Source organism: Seriola dumerili, unplaced genomic scaffold (genome assembly GCF_002260705.1).
Source record: "Seriola dumerili isolate Sdu_G_001 unplaced genomic scaffold, Sdu_1.0 BDQW01000278.1, whole genome shotgun sequence".
In the NCBI taxonomy this organism is placed as follows: Eukaryota; Metazoa; Chordata; class Actinopteri; order Carangiformes; family Carangidae; genus Seriola; species Seriola dumerili.
The window spans coordinates 1077646-1097315 of NW_019174533.1; the positions used below are offsets into that span (position 1 = coordinate 1077646).

The 19670-nt window shown below is 41.9% G+C and overlaps 1 protein-coding gene across 1 annotated transcript in view; it reads right to left on the reverse strand.

Annotated features, from left to right (window-relative positions):
• Positions 1-19670, reverse strand: part of prex1 (phosphatidylinositol-3,4,5-trisphosphate dependent Rac exchange factor 1) — an 84353-nt gene that overhangs the window by 59368 nt on the left and 5315 nt on the right. Inside the window, exons 2-3 of the mRNA XM_022757486.1 lie at positions 6453-6518; positions 6100-6222 (exon numbers count right to left, since the gene is read on the reverse strand). Of these exons, the coding sequence (XP_022613207.1) occupies positions 6100-6222; positions 6453-6518 (189 nt within the window). The remainder of the gene's footprint in view (positions 1-6099; positions 6223-6452; positions 6519-19670) is intronic.

Here is a 19670-nt window from a genome sequence, read left to right on the forward strand (position 1 = left end):
GAGCTAAACACACTGCAACTCAAGACAACACATGAAAATAGAAAAAACACAAAGTGATCAAGTGTGAGAGGCTGTAAGGACTCAAGATGGTATAAAGTGAGGACTTTGTGACATATGACGTTACCTTGACGACGCAAAAACATGTTGCATACATTTGTTTGGTTTGGTTTCTAGCTCTGTGATTATATACAGGGCTAACTTCTTTTTCTTGGAACATTAACATTTGGTTTCATCCTTTCATGTTTGTTTGTTAACCGTTCTTCTATCTTATCTCTATCTTATTATTTCTTCAGTTTTATGAAGGTTGTTTACCATTTTTTTACGTCCCCTGGTAACCACGGTACACCCATGTTTAATGTCACAAGTTATGCTATGAATGTTGGGTAATTTCCTCAGGCAATTACAGAAAGTGTACATTGGGACTGGGCCTTGCTGGTCAATGCTTTGTGACTTTGGCAGTTAAAAGAATTGAACAACAAGTGTCCCATGGAAACAACAAACCTGATGTTAAACCTGTTGTCAAATTGATGATGTTTTCTGAATTTGCATGTGTTTTCTAAAGTTGCAGTGCGTTGACCTCTCAGGGACATTACAAATAGTAGCAGCCATGACATCTGCTATGCCAGTTTATCATGTGAGAGTCTAACTGCAACAATGATTAGAAGAAACTCCTGAAAGGATAATCAAATCATTGTGTACTTTTCATTGACATCACTAATCGTGCTTCTCTTTTTTCAGAGTAGTCCGCGTCATAAAAAAGTAAAGACATGCAGCACTTTTTCTATTTCCTAGGTGACAGCATCACATTGCAATTAACAACCCTACAACAATTACAGAAGCTTTTGTTAAGCTGCCATTTAGCTTTCTTTACAATATGTAATACAACACCTGAGCTACTGAATAAACTGTAGCTTGAAATGCATTATTCATGCAGAATACTGTAGACAACAATGTATACACGGTATCACAGCTGCAGTTGAATTTACACCCTGAAGCTTATCGAAGCCTGTTGTGTATTCTTGGCTATAGTAAAATAATTGGGATGTGAAACCATGTGTAGAGAGGGGCCGAAGGCCTGAGGTCTAGAAACTGAAACCGTCATCTGAAACAGCCTCGTAAGTGAAATCCAAAACTGCAGGTGCTCGGACACCACTTTCAACCTTAACTGAGATGCTGCTGCCTCAAGGCTTTGCATTTAAAATTGACCTGGGCCATAATACTACAAAAGGAACAATCAATATTCAGTCACTCAGATCAATCAAGCTCAAGAGATTCAGCCATGAAATGATCGTCAACACCTGTAAAAACAAGAATGTAACCAAAGCCAGCATCCTGTACAGGGACGGATGTGCAATAGAATTAGATGTGCGGTTTTACTCCTACACACACTAACGTAACTACATACAGTGCTGCCCCATGCATGTGTGCATGTGTCTGTTTTACATAGTAACCCTGTTGTGGTGACTCAAGCAGCTACACAAAGCTTACAGCTCTTTTTTTTTTAGAGCTCTGCGTCTCTGCTCAATCCCTGTTCTGGTGACCAGAGGGAGCTGAAAATCTATTGTGTATGTGTAACGCAAGTGAGCAGCACAATATAAACGGTGGCCAGTTTTCACCACACGGGCAGGCAGGAACACAAACACACCCAAAGCCACGTTTGGCTGGGGATCCCGGTCCAAAGCACCACTGGGAGGAACAGCTGGGCCGGCATATGGCGTGAAACCCCAGATACTGTCAAACTGGGTTCATACCCTACACAGCGGAAGGGAGGATGGGTTTGTAAATGCACATGTAGCACTTCAGTCTTTAAGTACAAATGAAGGTTAATTACTTGTATTCAACAGTCTGATGCTGCCAAAATCTTCTAAAGAACTAAACTGGTGTTTCTGAATGTTTCTGCCCTGCAACTTAAAATCATGTAAAGTATATTTAGCAAAGTTCAATATAATAATAAGGACTGTTATTATATTATTGATTTCTGTTCATTTTAGAGTACAGTAATATTAACAGAGTACTGCTCACATTAGCGGCTTGTCATAAAACACAGGCTTCCTCATTTATTTCTCTGTTAGCTCAGCATCCTCAACGCTCGGGTCGTGTGATAATTAACTTGATTCTGGCTCTTTTTTGTAAAATGAAACATCATCTGACAACAAACTTTGTTGGCTGACCAAATGCCAAAAGGACTCATAACTTCTGTGCATTTTTTTTTTGTTATTTCTTGCAATGTTTATTAGAAATTTAAAAACTGTATGGCATGCTTTATAAAGCAGCTGGCAGAAATGTATGTGCATGTAATGGAAAAACAGTATCATGGTCCCTACAAGACTTAATCTGGGCAGACTAAGCAACTTGCTATTCATGAAACCAGTAAAGTAAACAGAATATGTCTGTTCTCCCCTCTTATTTAACCAGGAGGGACAGCTAGCTACAACTACACTGAACATGCCAAGCCTGTGAAACCCAGCAGTAAACAGGATGACATGTTTCCATGCGTCAGTATCCCAAATAGTATCAAAGTGTCCCAAACAACTAAACTGTGTCAAGCTATTGTAAAAAGAGAGCAGAAAAAAAACAAGTTAAACAGCATTTACTGACATATAAATGTAGCCGCTGTGTATCAGTTTACACTAACAAGCTCCAGCATATGGTGGCACCTCAGTAGCTGAACCTGAAATAACCATTTCATCTCTCAGTCACCACTTGCAATTGAACTTAATGCTCACAAAGAAACAGCATGCCTCTTTTGCAGCTATGTTTACAACCGAGGTGTTTCCCTTTCCGCAGGTGACAACAAGGTCACTGTCAATTCAGGCGCCCTTTAAGAAACTTAGAAGCCTTAGTAGGACCAAAATGTGAACCTTTAATTTCCACACAGTCAATTTTAAAGATTGGGACTCCTCTGAAAGACATCAGTTGTACCCAGAATAACTCCAAGACTTGGGTTGTCCCCTTTGATAAACACAAGTCTTTATTTGAATTCCTCGTCATTGGAATGTTATTCCGGAGGCAAGATGAGAGGGTAGTATCAAACACTGAGAGAGCCAAGGCATAATGGGTGTAGTTCAGAAAGTGCATAATGACATGACTGTTGCTTCGTGCACAGCGCTCACATATACACTCCAAGAAATAGAGCAAATATTGATGTCTCTGTTTTCTCCTCTAACAGGAGTCACTTTCTCACCTTTGCAGAGTTGGAATAATCCTAAACACATCCATGTGTGTGTGTTTTGTCTGAGGAAACAGACTCGGTAAGATAAATACTATATTGGTTTAAACTGCAAAATGCCCCATATATATTAATATTGATGAAGAAGCATCTGGATAATTCTTGCAAAGAACTTAGATAAAAAACAATTCTGGTCATGTTAATTCAAAATCAAAGACTGCTGCACTTTTTTTCCCCCCCCCCCCCCCCCAGCCATATTGGCAACATCTGACTTTGAATAGCAATGAATCTTCCCATTTTTCTTCCCTAACAGTGAGTGGCAGACAGTCTTGCGGAACAATGCCGGGGGTTAATCAAATCCCAGTCATGGTTTTGACCTCTGGTCGAGGTCAAGGAGTACGGCTGGAGGGCGCCAGACGGGGCTAACCAATTGGTTGAGAGGTGTCAGTGTTGAAGAAGACAAAGGTCATGGGTAAGCGAGGGTAGTGTAATGGATATGCAGTAACAAAGGTGGTGTGTGTGGGAAGCTCAATACCTCAACAGAAAAGACGCACACAAACATGGTGGCACACACAATCGGACACACTCACACACACACACACACACACACACACACACACACACACACACACACACACGCACACACAAAAAGGGGGAGGAAAACATAAGCACAAACAAAGTAAAGCAAGGAAGTGAAAAAGAAATGTGTTTATATTTAGATTTGTTTGAAAATTCTTTAATATTAATCATTTAAAGGAATAGCTCAACCTTTTGGGAAATACAGTTATTCACTTTTCACACATTTATATAGTAAATATGAGGCTGATGCCAGCAGCAGCCAAATCTGCCTGTGAGCATGTTACATTAATGTTATGTTATTTGTTTAATCGGTGCAAGAATCAAAGTGTATAAATCTCCAGCAGAGACTCCAGCAAGTACATCGCCAACAAACAGTCCAGCATGTCACTCCTTATAAAAATGTTGTTTTTACACTTTGGTAAATGTAATTTGGTAAAATTAATAGTTTTTGGAGAGCAATGGAGGCCTGTGTCCCAGAGGAATAAGCTGCATCAGGCTTTGGCTACGCAGGTAATAAGGTTTAAGGAGATAAGTTGATTGTTTTGGTCTTTTTATGGGATTTGTTGACATCCATCAAGAAAAATGCCAAACCCAATCTGGTTGCAGTTTTTCAAATGCGAAGATTTTCTGCTTTTATCTTTTTAGATCTTTTTACATTAATCAAATATCGTTGGGTTTTGGTTTTTGCACAAAACCAGCAACGTGAACTAGCAACTAGCCATTAGTTACAGCCATAAAACATACACTGTGGAGTCTATGACCATTGTAAACATTAATTTAAAAATAGTATTAATACATTTTAAATAGAATATATAGCCTCTGTTTTATGTATATTATTTACATGACATCAAAACCATATAAATATAGCTGTCCAACATTATTACTTAAATGTGCTATATTACAGCCACAAGTTTTGTTTTATCACTATGACTCATCATGAACTGATATCCAGTACTATCTTGAGTCACAGAGTTTTATTTCCTGTCATAAAAGAACGGCAGACTGAGATTATGAAGAGACCGAAGCTGTTCTTAAGCGAATCCGTTCACCTGCAGCTTCCCAATTACCTGTCCAGTCTGACCACGGAGCAGTGGAAAAAAAACACCATGTTGAGCTCCTTTAATCAATTCTCCGCCCTGACACTTGGCCTGACAGACTGAATGACCATGACGGCTCGCACATGTGTGAAGGTACAATTTGATGAGCCAATTCAACAGCTATCCCCCAGATGTGATTAAATGTCATTCATGCCACAAGCAGGTAGTGGATAGATTATTATTGATCGTGTCATTTCACTTCGAAGAGGTGGTGCGGTTCACAAAATGGCATACTGGTTGGATTTTTAGCTATAAAAACATTTGTCAGAGGCAGAAATAGTGTCGGTGGTTGAGTTTAGCAGTAGAGCCAAGGATTCACAGGTTTGTGGTTCTAATATTAAATTTGAGCCAGGTGGAAAAAAGACGGCAAGGGGCAGAAACTTGTGGATTTCTTGGCGATGCAATGATATTTTTTTCTACCTTGGAGAAACTAAATCTCCAGTTGGCTTATACTGCCCTCCTAAAACACTATTCTGTAGGCCGATAACCTTGTGAAAGTGAATTGAAGAAAGTTTATCAGAGAGAGACAAACAGAAAGAGAGAGGGAGAGAGAAAGGGAGAGAGAGAGAGAGAGAGAGAGAGAGAGAGAGAGAGCTTGAGATTGAGTGCTACCAGCAGAAGCATTGTCCCCTCGCCGAGTGACACACCATCTCTTCCTCCCCGGACACAGACCCTTCTTTGTTTGTCCCCTGGGGCCAAACGAGTTCAAACAGAGGGGAGCGGAGGGGGTGGAGGTGGAGGGGGTCGCGGAGCAGAGAGGAATCTTTGGATGGAGGGGCAAAAGAAGGAGATGGCAGAGACAGTGACTTGCACAGACTGATGAAGAGGGACGGAGGGAAGAGAGAGTCTTTTTGCCTGACAGGATGCAGGCCTGTTTGGAAAAAGGAGGAAAAGCAAAGGGGTGGAGGTAGTCTGTGAGAGAGAGAGCGTGCGTGTGCGTGTGTGTGTGTGTGTGTGTTTGTGTGTGTGTGTGAATGGGGAGTCCAGGAGATGGGAGGGGTGTGTATGTGAGAAAGAGAGAATTAAGGGGTATTTTCACAGCAGGCTTTGCACGCTTTCCCTGCATCTGTGGTTACGGGTAACCCATGAAAAGAGTTTGTGTGTGTGTGTGTGTGTGTGTGTGTGTGTATGTGTGTGTGTGTGTGTGTGTGTGGGTTTTTGCATGGAAGAGGAATTCACGCATGCATGCATCCCCACATGCATGTCCATGTGCTTGTATATGCACGTGACCGTCTGCTGTTTTGTGTTACTTACAAACTGCAGGAAAATGCATCCCAGTGCATGCTGAGGCTGGGGTTCGGGCTGCAGACTGGTCTCCACGGCAGCCAACACTTCCTTGTGCAACTCCAGGATGTCCTCAATATTTGAAAACAGAATCTATAAACAGAGGGATGATGTAAAGGGAGTGGATACAGAGGAAGGAAGAGATTAAGGGGCAGGGTGGAAGGAAGAGAAGGAAAAGAGCAAGGAAGTGACAAACAGATGGACAAAGATGTGGGGAAAAAAGGTCAATCAGTCAGTAAATGTTTTATCTCAGCATCGAAAGGTCAATCATTTTATATATGTTTTGACTTGTAGGATTTATCTTGTGGCTGCACTGGTCATACCTTGACATGTTCAGGTGACAGACACTGTTGGTCATCGGCGGTTTGTCTGATTCTGTGCAAAAAGGCCTAGGGAGGAAACAGACACAAAGCAGGGTCAAAAAAAGAAGCGCTGTAATTTATTCTTGATGAGGCATGAGCCTGAAGTGTTCAGTGGACATCTAGGAGGAAGTAAGCAGCATATAGAGATCCTAAACCATCTCATGTGCACACCAAACTGCAGTTCTTCCAATGACCACCTGAGGCTGTCTTAAAAAAAAAACAAGTCAATCCACATAGACTCCCACGTTAAAATGCCCTTCACAACTTTACAGCAGAAATAAACATGTTTACAGCCTGGTACAAAGTCTCTGTAGCTAAATTCCCTCTTCATTACAACTGTGCAGGCGCTGAATTTTAATATAAACTCACCCATTTAAATTTTATTAGGGCTTAAAATTGTGCATAAATTCGGGCAAGGCTGCTTTGAGTGACAGCTGGGTGCTGTCACAGTCTGTTAGCTGTCTGCTCGGCATCACCTCAGCTAATTTGAGTCATTGAACGTGACCTTTAGGCCATGTTTGCAGTGTTTGGAGGATCTTTTAAATCAGATAAATAATATGCCTAGCCGTGCGGCTAATTGACAGAACGTGAGGAAGTCTGTGCCCGTTTTTGAGGCGAGTGAAATTCTAGCATTATCTTACTTATATGTTAGCAGTAATTAGAAGGTTTTGAGTTAGCCTTCGAGCAAGATGCTCGGCTGTGCTAATGATGCTAAGGGTAGCGTATGCTTGCCACACACGCCCCACCTCATGCTAACTCACTCTGAGCTTCAACACTGCTCTTCAGACACCTGTGGTTGACGTCACTGAGGTTTAATGTACAATGAGTGGTGCACAGAGTGGTCTGGAAGTGGAAGTCCAGGTTCCCTCTGCTGATTATTTCAAAGGTAGTGTGTGTGTGTGTGTGTGGGTGTACTATTTGTTTTGAGGAAACAGATTCATACAGTACACAGAGATTCTGTCCCGTCTCTCTGCATGAGCATAAACACACAAGCCCTTGAGCAACAGACCGTCACACGCACGCTCACATACTTCACAGAATATTGCCAGACAAGACACGTGAGAGTTGTTTCACTATCCCTTAGGTACCATGCTATTTTCTACTATATGACAAGACATGTGCTTTTCACTGTCTTGTGACACTTAAAGCTCACTGTATGGATCCTCTGCAGTGCAAGCTAACGCACCTGAGCGTTCAGCTGTAAGACATCAGCCAAAATAACCGCTTCATTGTTGCAGCGTCTCCACACACCACTTCAGCAAAAGACGGCTGTAATAGGCTCATGTCAAGTTGAGCTTTGCGTGTGTGCACAGTTTTGTCTGTGTGTGTGTGTGTGTGTGTACATGCCTGCCAATCACAATCCTGAATAAGAAAAAAAAAATAATGGTAAAGAAAAGGGAAGTGAATCTGCAAACAGTTTCTTTTATTCTTTCTTCCCCATTTCTTTGTCTGTCGCACTGTGTCTGAGGGGCTTAACCTGCCTCAGTCTGATGGTTTGCTTCATCTCCAGACGCTAATACAGTCTTGAATAGAAAAAAGGGTAAAGGAGAGGAGATATGTATCCACAAACCACCAAATAAAACCCTCCTCCTAAAGCCCTCTTCATCTGGCTGGCTCCTGCTGTTGTGTCTGCCTGCATTTCAGTGCGTCAAGTCTGAAAACTGATAGCTTGCCACGTGGATGATGGGTATTACAAAGGAAAAAGGAAAAAAAAGAATGTACAATGATTCTGAAAAAATCAGTTTTCCCAGCGGTACATCTAGGTTGATTTACACCTGACACTTCAAAGCTACAATGATGAAACAAGCAGCACCATGACCTGCAGACACACCACCTGCACGCTCAGGTAAAAAAGGTCAGTGGTTCTAGGAGCTTCTAGCCATGCAGATAGTTTTGGATCCTAAGATATTTGTCTCTGAGATTTCTCCGTCCAGCCAAAAACAAAGGGGATCAATGGGATTTTGTTTTTGGCGCTCACAGCATTGAAAAGTCAGATTTGAAAAATGTTTACAGCATTGTGTCTTTACAAAAACAATGTCGATATCTGTGTCAATACGTAACCTGAGTTTGAGGAATGAAAACATGTTTTAAACCTCTTTTTATTAGGTCGGAACAATTAATCAAAATATTATTTAAATCACATATGCAAATTACAGGAGCTGCATTTTTTTTTTTTGATTAAGATAAAATGTGTAACAACATACCATAAATGAAACATTGTGGTGCTACAGAGATGCCCCCGGTCTACAAATCATATGTAATGCCCCCAGATGTAAAGGTACACCTTTAGTACAAGCCCCAACAGAAATCACATCATCGTCACTTCTCCTTTCAGTGGAACTGAAAAACAAAAATGACCATTTCAACTAAAACCGTGACTCATATTGCAATCACAATATCTGCCAAAATAATGATGATTTCATGACTGTTGATTTTTCTTTGCACATCATTCAGCCCTCGTTTTAAAAAAAACAACAACCTGTAAAAAATAAAAAATATAGTTTGACCAGGCATTAGATGCAAACTATTGATACTTAACATTTTTCAAGACTTTTTGGATTCTACTTCTATAAAAAAAAATCCACTTTAGCAAATTTCCATGGAACTACTTCCTACCAAACACTGCCCATTGAAACTGTTGACGCTGCGCTTTGTGGAGCACCCAGAGGAACCAAAACTCTCTGCGTGGCTGTGTACCACAAGAATCTAAAGGTAAGAACGAGAATGTATAGTATTCATGTGTAATTTGGGTGTCCCTTTACAAGAAACACTTGCATGCTCTACGCAGACCCACATTACATCGGCCTAATACGCATGTTACTTACAGTCAGTCATTCGCCTATAATGAAAGACTGACACTTGTAATCACACATTTGCTCTAAAGATAGAAACCCAGCCAGCCGGCAGTCAGGCAGCAATCATATCATTTCCTCAGAGACCGAACACTTTGGGAGGACTGCCCCCCCCTGTCTTTTTTTCCTTCTTTACTAGCTTTTGCGTAGGTTGTTACCAAAATAGAAAGCAAAGGTCCTTAGCAGTGAGCTGCGACCTCCCTAATTAAGACCAGTATTAAAGAGAAGCAGTAGTTGTCGTGTTCTTGACTGGTTTTGGGAGGGAGCTGATTGTGCTTTAGGCGTACACTAATTAAATCTCCCATATGGCAACTTGTACCGTGTCCACACTGGAGAAGTTACTCATGTGAGAGATTGCTCCCTGGCAGAGGAGACGAGAAGAGGCAGGAAACAAGGCTTTTCCTCCGTGGCTTTCAGATGAAGGAAAGCAGGGTGAGGGCAGGAGATGGCAAAGGGGGGAGGGGGCAACGGATGAAAACAAAAAAGAGGAAGAGACGGAGGGTGAAGAGAACAATTAAAGTATCCAGACTTCGGAGTCATTCCTTATTGACATCTTAAGACAGCTAGCATCCATGCAGGATTCACTCCTGAAACAAAATGTGCCACACAGATGTTGTGACAGGGGGATCAGCAGGGAGTGATGGTGGGAAGGATCAACAAAGAGCTCCTTTCAGTCCAGGTCTCGCCTCATTCACACCCAGGGTTGTATTGGCTGTCTTCATTGTTCCATCACAAAGCAGACAGGTTTATTTGGAGAGAAAATTGGAAGCTTTCACTGTCCACCATCATGACTGAGACACTGGCTGCAGCAGAGCCAGAGTAGACGACAGCACAGAGCATAAAACTGGGCATGCACACCAAGCGTGTCTGAATTTTACAGTGGGGACTGTAATATTTTGAGAGCCTGATGAGAATCAACAACAGTAAATGGCCCCAAAAGAAGGTACAATGGGTATAATTGGACGGATGCTGACATCTGATGGACAGCAGTTCATTCAGCTTTAGAAAGCAAAGCATCATAATTGGACAAACTGCAGTCTTGATTGAGTCTCATATTGAGCTTTTTCTTGAGTCCTTTATAGTAATGACAACCAATCAAGGTAACGCCCTGCGAAGAAAATAGACAAGCCAGTCATACTTAGCAGAAGTTAAGCCTCAATTATACAGATGCCGACAGCTGCAAACACCATGAATGTGTAGCTGTTGTTATTATGCTACTTTTCAGTCCTCTTGGAGGAAGCATGCACAGTTGGTGCCCTTGTAGGGTAGTGAACTTGCAGACAGTCACAACAAATTGGAGGGTACACGGAGGTCTGCACAGAGTCTCACGTACACACTCTGATGATGAAATGATTGTCTCTCAGACCCTGGTGGACCCTCACATACTCGGACTTCCTCCACAGCCTTAGTCTATAACTTGGCGAGATTACTGCTTACCAATACTCACATGCAACGACTAGTACTTCTATGTGACCGCTATTAATAAGTCCTGATTGGCTTTATTATTTGGTAGTATGAACAAAGTGCCAAAATAATTTCCCACTGTGGTTTGGATAACATAAAAGATGCGGATATAATTGCACCATCAGATAACCCCCAGCATATTACAAGTCATGCATCATTTGCATGGAGAGAGCAGTACCTCAGAGCACTGCCATCGCGCACTGACATTAAGATACGAGATGAATATTGAAATAGCCATCCTTTCCACAGTATGCGGCTAAGCCAGATGTTATTGGAAAAGAAAAATCAATCGTGAAAAACAAACACAGTAGTCATGACAAACACTGTAACTCTACTACCCCACCGGACACAGTTATTGAGCTCATTACTTCTTAATCGACTCGCTGAGAGGCAGCAGGACGGTGCGGACGCTCCCTGTTTACTTTCATATCTCCATCCTAGGTGACCTTTCCGCCTCTTTTCTGACATCAGCACGTCGTCATCAGTGAGCCCAGGGCGTGTAATCGTGTTAAGTGTAGGATCAGACAATTGATGAATAATATTTACATGAATGATGAATGACAATAACTCTCACTATCTTGATCAAAATGGGCCGATTCGTCTTTCTGTCATTGTGTGAAATCTGATTCAGCCACAAATCAGCTCTTGACTCACACTGACTGTGAATTTGATGGAGATGAACTAAGAGATGATGATGTTTTGAAAGCTCATTAAATCATAGATCTCCGTGGATAAGACACAACTATATGCTGCTGTCTTCCAGGTTGCCCTCAGCAGCTCACATTAGACTGTGTGCATCAGATGCGTACTCACTCTCCAGTACCTAAAAATAGTGATGACATTAATCAATGTGTTAATAATAGTTTGTCAGAGGGGACACAAATGTATTTTTTGGTACCCTTCGATAATAATGAGTCACAGTGGCTGGGGGGGCTCAGCTGCTGCTCAGAGCACAGCAGGGATATTGCACGTGATGGTCTCTTGCCACAGGGGTGATGGGCTTTTAGGGGAAAACTGCTCATGATGCAATCCCACAGGACACTATCAACAAAACCAGGAAGCTCCTTGATCAACCACAAAGTAGCTGCCAAGTCCAACACTAATGCAGAATTATACCACTGATATTTCGGAATGGTAAAGCCAGGAAAGTCATAATGCACATACTGCACAAAGGAAATAGAAGGAAGTCAAACTAAAAAATATCCCAAATTCTAAGTGACATGCTCCAGAGGAGCTTTCAGAGGAAAGTAATTAAACATATTTTTTGAATAGGTTATACATTATTTCTAAATTATAAAAGTTACATTTACAGAATTATGGAAAGCCTCATAATCTTGAACATTTTGCTGAATATTTTAACAGTTAACCGTAATGATTTCCCTGTTTCAGGAGACAGGATCTACCTGTTTTACTTTTGCACCTGCCATTCACTTTTATGTTTTCAGTTTTCATTGAAGCAATGTAAAGATAAAGTCTTGTTTTAGCGTACTCTAGTTGTTGATGAGCCGATGTTCTCTAGTGCATGATAATTCTTCCACATGATTTCCTACTTACTCACCCTCAAAAGTCTGTTCCCCTTAATTCCATTCATAACAGTAATACCTGCAGCAGCGCACTATTAAATTCTCACAGCAATATGCAGGTATCAGCAAAATGTCACCGCTCATAAAAATTTCTTGGCTGGCTCTCTGTGCGTGTCAAGTGCATGGACCTGACAAAAGTCATGAAGCAGGTTGTTAAATGTATTTACATTTCATTATATAAATGGTCTCCAGACTAAAGCTAAAAATGTCTAAACAAGCTGTTTACTCCAGAAGCCAAACACATGAAGATCGTGGCCCTGGCCCTGGCCATATGCAGAAAAAAAGGTTAGACTTTTAACAGGTTAACTGGTCTAATTTAAACCCTAAGATACAGTTCCCAGAAACAAGGCTGTGAGCTTTTTATAAGCACATCAGCTTTTTGTTAGCATTTTCACAACCCCATACACCCCTTCCTCTACCCTCATTTACAAACTGTGAAACAAGCGTGTTCTTACACTTGAATCATCGAGAGATTTTTCTGGACCCACAGTTTGGCCCAAGAGTACGGTGAGTTTATTGAAGTGTGAAACCTCCTCTCGAAAATTTGCAGTTCAGAAAAAAGTCCTTTCAGAAAAGAAAGGTTTGTGTGGTGAAAGTCTGCATTGTTATAAGCTCATTTAAAGGTCCTACTACATGATGACAAATAGCCTGGCAGGACTTGTCCCAAAGTTGGACATTAGATGCAGACAGTGTACAGTTATGTCTTGGATTCATGTGGCCCAATCTATCCACACGTTCATGCCAAATCACATTCCCACCTCAAATAACTAAAGAAACTCGCCAGAGGCCAAACTCAAGCGGACAGAGTGTGAAACTGCTCTGACAGCAGTTCATGTCAAAGCTAGAAAGAAGCTGAATGGGCACGAGACCAATTGATGCAAAGTTGGGGGATCCCATCAAGCTGAGTCAATGTCCACTTTATTGCAACTGCTTATGTGCAAGAAAAAACAAGAAAAAAAAGCCCCAAACTGCAACAGAAGAAGTGTGCACACGCAGGTCTCTGCTGGTGTGTTTGCGTGTGTTTCATGCAAACAGGAAGTGAAACCCAGTGCAATCACACAGAACAAAAGCCAACACTTTTTCAAACACCTAAATCATTGACAAGAATTTTTGTTTCTTTTCAAGCAGATAATCTCAGCAGGGAAGGAAAACAAACAGTCTGCAGAGCGAAGAAGAAGCAGATGTCAATTCTGGACAGGAAGTGTGGCTTTTGTGAAAAGGAAGTGTATGACATCTTTGACTGGCCGCTGTTTCTACTGCATTCTAAGTAAAGTCTGACAGTTTTGTATGAGCGTGCAACCAGACTGTAACAAACAAATAAATCACATTGTGCAGTATACACTTGGACGTGATTTAAATTGTAGACTTCGTGGCACAGCAGCCACACTGTAATGAGACTGTGCTGTCTACGCTTTAAGGCACCAACAATTACAAAATGACAAGTGGGAAGATCAGGCTATTTATTGCTATCAAAAGGAACAAACAGAAATGCAAAGTCGCCGTCCTCATTATTTACTCCATTACCGATTTACTGTACTTGACAGGCCTGAAAAAAACATAATGTGTCTAACCTGACATCCATCATCACTGGCCACCCTGGACAGTGTGATCACTATTTAACACCAATAACTGGTCTTGTGTCATATGAGGCATCCGGCATCATCTCATATGACCAACAGCCAAAGGGTCAGATGTGGGTTGGTTGGGGGCAAGGGGGGGGTGCTAAATGTTGAGGTTTATCAGAGCGAAGAGGGGCCAGACAGTAAGGTGTGAAGATTCAGACGGACCATATGCTGGTGTGGGCTCAGTGTTCGCTCCAGTGGACAGTGAGTAAGAGGCCTGCTGCCTTCACGTCTGCCTTGTCTGCTTCTGAACCCAGTTTTCTACCTGCGGCTAGGCCAACCAAGTAACATGACCCAAGATTAGATTCACTTTCTGTGAGTCAAAGACTTCACTTTGGGCCTAAAAAACTTTTAATTAACTGGCAGAGAGTTCATAAACGTACAAAAACAGGCCGCAGTGAAGTTAAATAACCTGACTGTGAAAAAAACAGTTCATATACAAAGGTTCAAATCTTAACAATTAGAAATAATTTCTTAACACAAGAAATTCTACGTTGTCATAATGTAGAGCAGAGAACCAGAATGGAAATAACTAGAGAGAAGTAAGGAAATGTCATAATTGTCAAACTGAGTCAGGTTTCAACATGAGAGTAAGTCAGATGTACAGTCAGGGTCCAAGCCATCGGCGCTGCCGTCACACTGCTGCCAGCGGACGTTGCCTCAAGGGTCACTCAGAGTGAAGAGCAGCAGATCCTTTTAATTTGTATGTTTACCTTCAGCAAAGGTTATCTGTATTAAACTGGGATTAATGGGAAAATGAATTTCTGTGAGAACATGATCAGTTGGCGCCTTGACTGGTGGTTTGGGAGCCGTGGCGGTGTTGTACTAGATTGCATTATACTGGCAGCTCGTTCTGTGATGTACAGAAGAAAAAGGAAAAGAGTGTCAAAAAATATTACGTCTCGAATTACGAGACAAACTGAAGAAATAATGAGGGTTGATGAAAAAACCGCACATTTTAAAAATATTTATTTACTAGAAATACGAACGTTTCTCTGCATGTTGCTTATTGACCTAATGGAGAAAGAGATCAATATAATTGTAGGACCTGCCAAACTGCAATGTGTTACTGGCTTTCACAACATCAGTTCATTCATGTTCTAAAACTCCATCTGATAATCATATCAACGACATTGAGCTAGAGAAACAGAATTACTGATGTGACAATGACCTGATGGACTATTTACTTCCTGTTAGTCATAAGAGGAAGTGCAAATTTATAATATACAGGAGATCAGCAGAAAGATAATTTGTCATAGTCTTTTGGAGCAGGTTGTTCTCATTCTGACAGCTTAAGGGGAAAAAACTGGGCCATTTTTCTGTTTGCCCATGGCTACCATCAGCATTCAGCAACAATGCTGGGCCATCTCACTCAATTCAGATATCTCACAAGAGATCCCGTAGATCAAGAACAAGCCCTAACACTTGTCAAGGTTTTTCCAGCCGGGCCCTGAGAGCTTCTTTTCAATTCGCTTCGGTTCCCACACCTACTGAAACAACGCTCAGGCAGAATCACAGATCCACATATTCAGGACTTTTTCTATGCGAGTTCTCAGGTCACCAGCCTCGAACCCTCTACCCCTCCTCATCCAAGAGAAAACAACAACAAGCTAAAAACAATGCGTCCATTAAGGGTCTCTCTTTCTGGAGAGAGGATTTGGGTAGCCAGCCACAAAGGGGGACAGGGCAGTTTTGGAGAGGGGATGGGGGACATTTTGGGGTCGACATGGCATGAAATTGAATAAATAAATGAAGAAATCCCCTCTTTGTGATGTGAGTGCAGCAGAGCCAGAGAATGGCCCGTGGCGTTGCCACAATGAGGGACCCCAGTAAACTTTAGCAAACTTCTTTCTCTCTGAAGCTGTAATTCACATCTCTCCCAAACCCTCTGAAAACTCCCTCAGCTCCCCGTTCACCCTCCAACCAGTCCCTCGCTGTCTTCCAAGAGAAACCCTTTTTGGCAGAGCCAATCACCAAAACACAAAGTCTTCTTTGAGACTTGTCCAGTTTTTTTCCTCCCCCTCTCACTCACTTCCGCTTTGAAGAACTTTAAACTCCAAGGCTTTTTGAGTTGCTCACATGGGCGGAAACTAAACACTACAGGGGATGAGACAGTGGCTCGATCACAGAGGACAGGCAGACAGCACTGGGGCAGGAACTTCCTGTTTCGGAATACTCACCGGCTCTGTTGCATTAATGAATGGATGATGCACATGATCAATATGTGAAATACAAATGTTCAATGACACTTAACAAGCCTTTTCAGCCCATTCAGATGTTGCCTTCAAAATGTTTCACTACTCTAAGAATTATCATTTCCCAACATGCCTTTTTTTCCGTGCCAGGTTGGCGTGAAGCATTTAAAACTGCGGGCTGGGGCATTTTCACCTTCTCATTTTGTTCGTTGCTCCCTCTCGTTCACAGTGGATGCTTGTAATTAATGTGCTATAAATATCATTTATGATATCTCCACTTTCTCGGGTTGTTAGGCAGCTTCTGTCACACGATTACAGACTCGCTCTCAGTTCTGTCTCTCATTACACATACAGTATATAGGAAGAAAATACAGAGAAGCACACAACACTCGTTCTCACTCACTCCCCCTGTGACAATGAGTACAGAAATAGATAGTGAAGCACATATGTGTGGAAGATATGTTGTTTCCCCATTTTTACACAGTGTTAACAGCCTGCAATTCAGATTAGCACATCTGCTTCCACCTGTAAACCTTTTAAAACGGTCTCCACTGCCAAATTGACATATTCTCTTCACGGGGAATGTTCAGCTTTCATCTCAGCTAAATAGTCACCTAATTTCATCCCTACCAGCGCTGACACTTAACGCATTTTGTCTGCGATTCCTTTTTTCCAAGTGGCTCTCCTGTTGACGGGTGACATGTGGTGATCTGGAGATAACATCATGGAGCAGATTGCAGTGGCCATCTGGACGTTTGGATGTGTGTTTTTCGGTGCTGACAGACGTAGGGATCACAGTCTGGATCAGAGTGCAGGGAGTGTGGTGCTGAGTGAGCCATCAGAGACCCGTGAAGCATCCAACAAACCAAAAGGCCAGCGACAGAAAAAGATGCGACACAGCTGATCATTTAAACTGAACTCAGACAGTGATTTCCTTCATTTTCCATAATATCTGTACACGTGTGTGTCAGAACAAAAACAGGTGTTTGCTTTCCTATGCGTTAACACAACCATGCAGAATATTAAACGTGCCACACCTGGCATTCAGCTGGGCGGACACAAACACTATCATGTGCACAGACAGAGATAAAACGATGGTAAAGAAACAAATTAGTATTTCCACACTACACAATAATGGTCATTTGGCAAAGCAGCGGGAAAGATCATAGCGAGCACCCACTGGTTCTCACTCAAACAGTATTTACCGACATGATAGAGAACACTGTTTAATGGACAGACAGACAGAGAGACGGCAGCTAGTTAAAGCCCTTTGTGTCTGAATTTTTTTTTCTAGCTCTGAAACCACTGATGCAACTGACCTACATTCATCCAACTTCTCATTTTGGCAGCCACAAATGCAACTAACACTCATCTTAGTTTCCACCTCTGAAAGTGATGCTTTCAGGACCATTCTGATTCACGAGCAAAAGTCTATCAGAAAGAAAACAGAGTGTGGAAGTTAAACTGTGAAACTGAAATTACAAGAGGAAAAGAGACAACAGTCTTGGTAAATCCCCATTAAAACAAGGGCTCCATTCACTTCACAAGTTTTTTTTAGTTTTTTTCTGTTGCGTATCTGTCGTGTAAAAGCTCATGTCAATCACAGCTGACTCCAACCCTTTATGTCAAAATGTTGCACCATTCCCTAAAAGGTTTCCTGTCAGCATGTGAGAACAAAATCATCACAGTAACAGCTCAAGCATGTATGACTCAAGCCTTTCATCGTGCCATGTTAGTTGGCAAAAATGTCATCACGTTGAATGAGAGCCAAAATAAAAGCCCTTCAGCAACCAGGCCCAAGAATTTATCAGCAGCTGTCATGAGCAGTTATAACAACACAGTCAGCAGCCTCTTTAACTCGTGCGGTTTAACAACATAAACGGGTAAAGATCTGCACTAATTGGTAAAGTGAAATCGTTTGGCTTAGCGCTAATGTTTAACAAAGTGACAATCTTGACAAGAAATTTGTTTTCAACTCTGTAAATGTTCTTTGTAGTTGTGGCAATTAGCAGAAGAGTTAATCCAGCAATGTTCAGTCTTCCAACCACTTTTACATCCCCACCACTCACTCAGGGGGGTCACACACACACAGCGAACTCTGACACATTTTCATTCACTTTTAGCCACAACACATATATCGAGTCTTTCAGAGGAAATGGGAATTCAACATTGACATTAAAGAGTAAACCTGAGCTTTCAGACCAAAGTAATGGTCACCAATTTTATTTGAAGGACTTTAAAAATACATTTGAAAACTGTCTCTGTACCATGGAACAAAAAAACAATAGAAGACCTACTAAGGAGTGTGCTGGGTAGTGTGTAATGTGTGTGCGACACTCCTTCTTTGTCCCATTGTGTCATGTGAACAGCCTCCTGACTGGACAGCATACAGGCCAGGCATTTACACCGGCCCGCCCTGATCGAGCCAGACTTCAACAGCTTAGTAATCTAACCTGGGCTTCATCAAACATCCCATGCCTCACTCTCTAAACTCGAGAAGCTTTGTGCAAAGGTGTTCTATGGTTGTCTGTTTTTGTTCAGTGTTTTCCTATCGAGAAAATGACCTCTGCCCCCTGAAAGAAGCCACACATCTGGTTGTATTTGGGAAAGCAAACAAACATTGTAAGCCTGCGGCCACAGTCCGTGCACCAAGTAGGAAGCTCAGAGGAGAAAGACTGTGCCAAGACATTCTGCAGGTATCCATCCATCCTATTCATGTACTCCAAAACCGTGCTGCACAGCTACTGCAACCAGTATCCACCCTGAGAGAGTACTTGTGCCAACTTTGTCTGGGTCATGATCTCCAAAGGGACATTAGAGAGCTCATGTAGCCGTGCTTTTACAATTCAGGCCAGGTCAGCCATTGTATCGTATATCAGCCTGTTGAAAAAGCACTTTGCACAGCTTTTCACACGCAGTGATGGAGCCTCTTATTGGATGTTTGCTCTAGTCATAAAAAAAAAATGCCATGGACAGTGCATCTGAAAATTGCCTCAGGCTGCATTCTTGACATTGCACAGTCTGATATCTGACACAGAGAAATCAGTGAGCTGATTTAATGCCCGTTTGACCACTGATTCATTCACACACTCCTGAATAGATCCACTTGTTTGACTGTGTAAGCACTAACAGAGACCTACTCACAGAAAATAAATTCATTCATTTTAACCAAAAGGCAATTTCACCAAGTTCCAAAAACATCCATCCATACTGATCAAGTAACACGACTTTTACCCTTTGCTAATTCACAACTAAGAATCTGCATACATCTCTTGTGGAAGGAAATGAGGAGGGGGGGGGGGGTTTTTTTGACATCATGCCTCTGGGTGTTACAGTGGTTTAGACTTGTTAACTTGAATTCTTAAAATTCCTGCTGCAGTCCTATGCCTCGAAGAAATGGCTTATCAACACACATGACTAAAAAAAGCACTAATATTAAGTTGGAAACTGGCATTTACCCCCA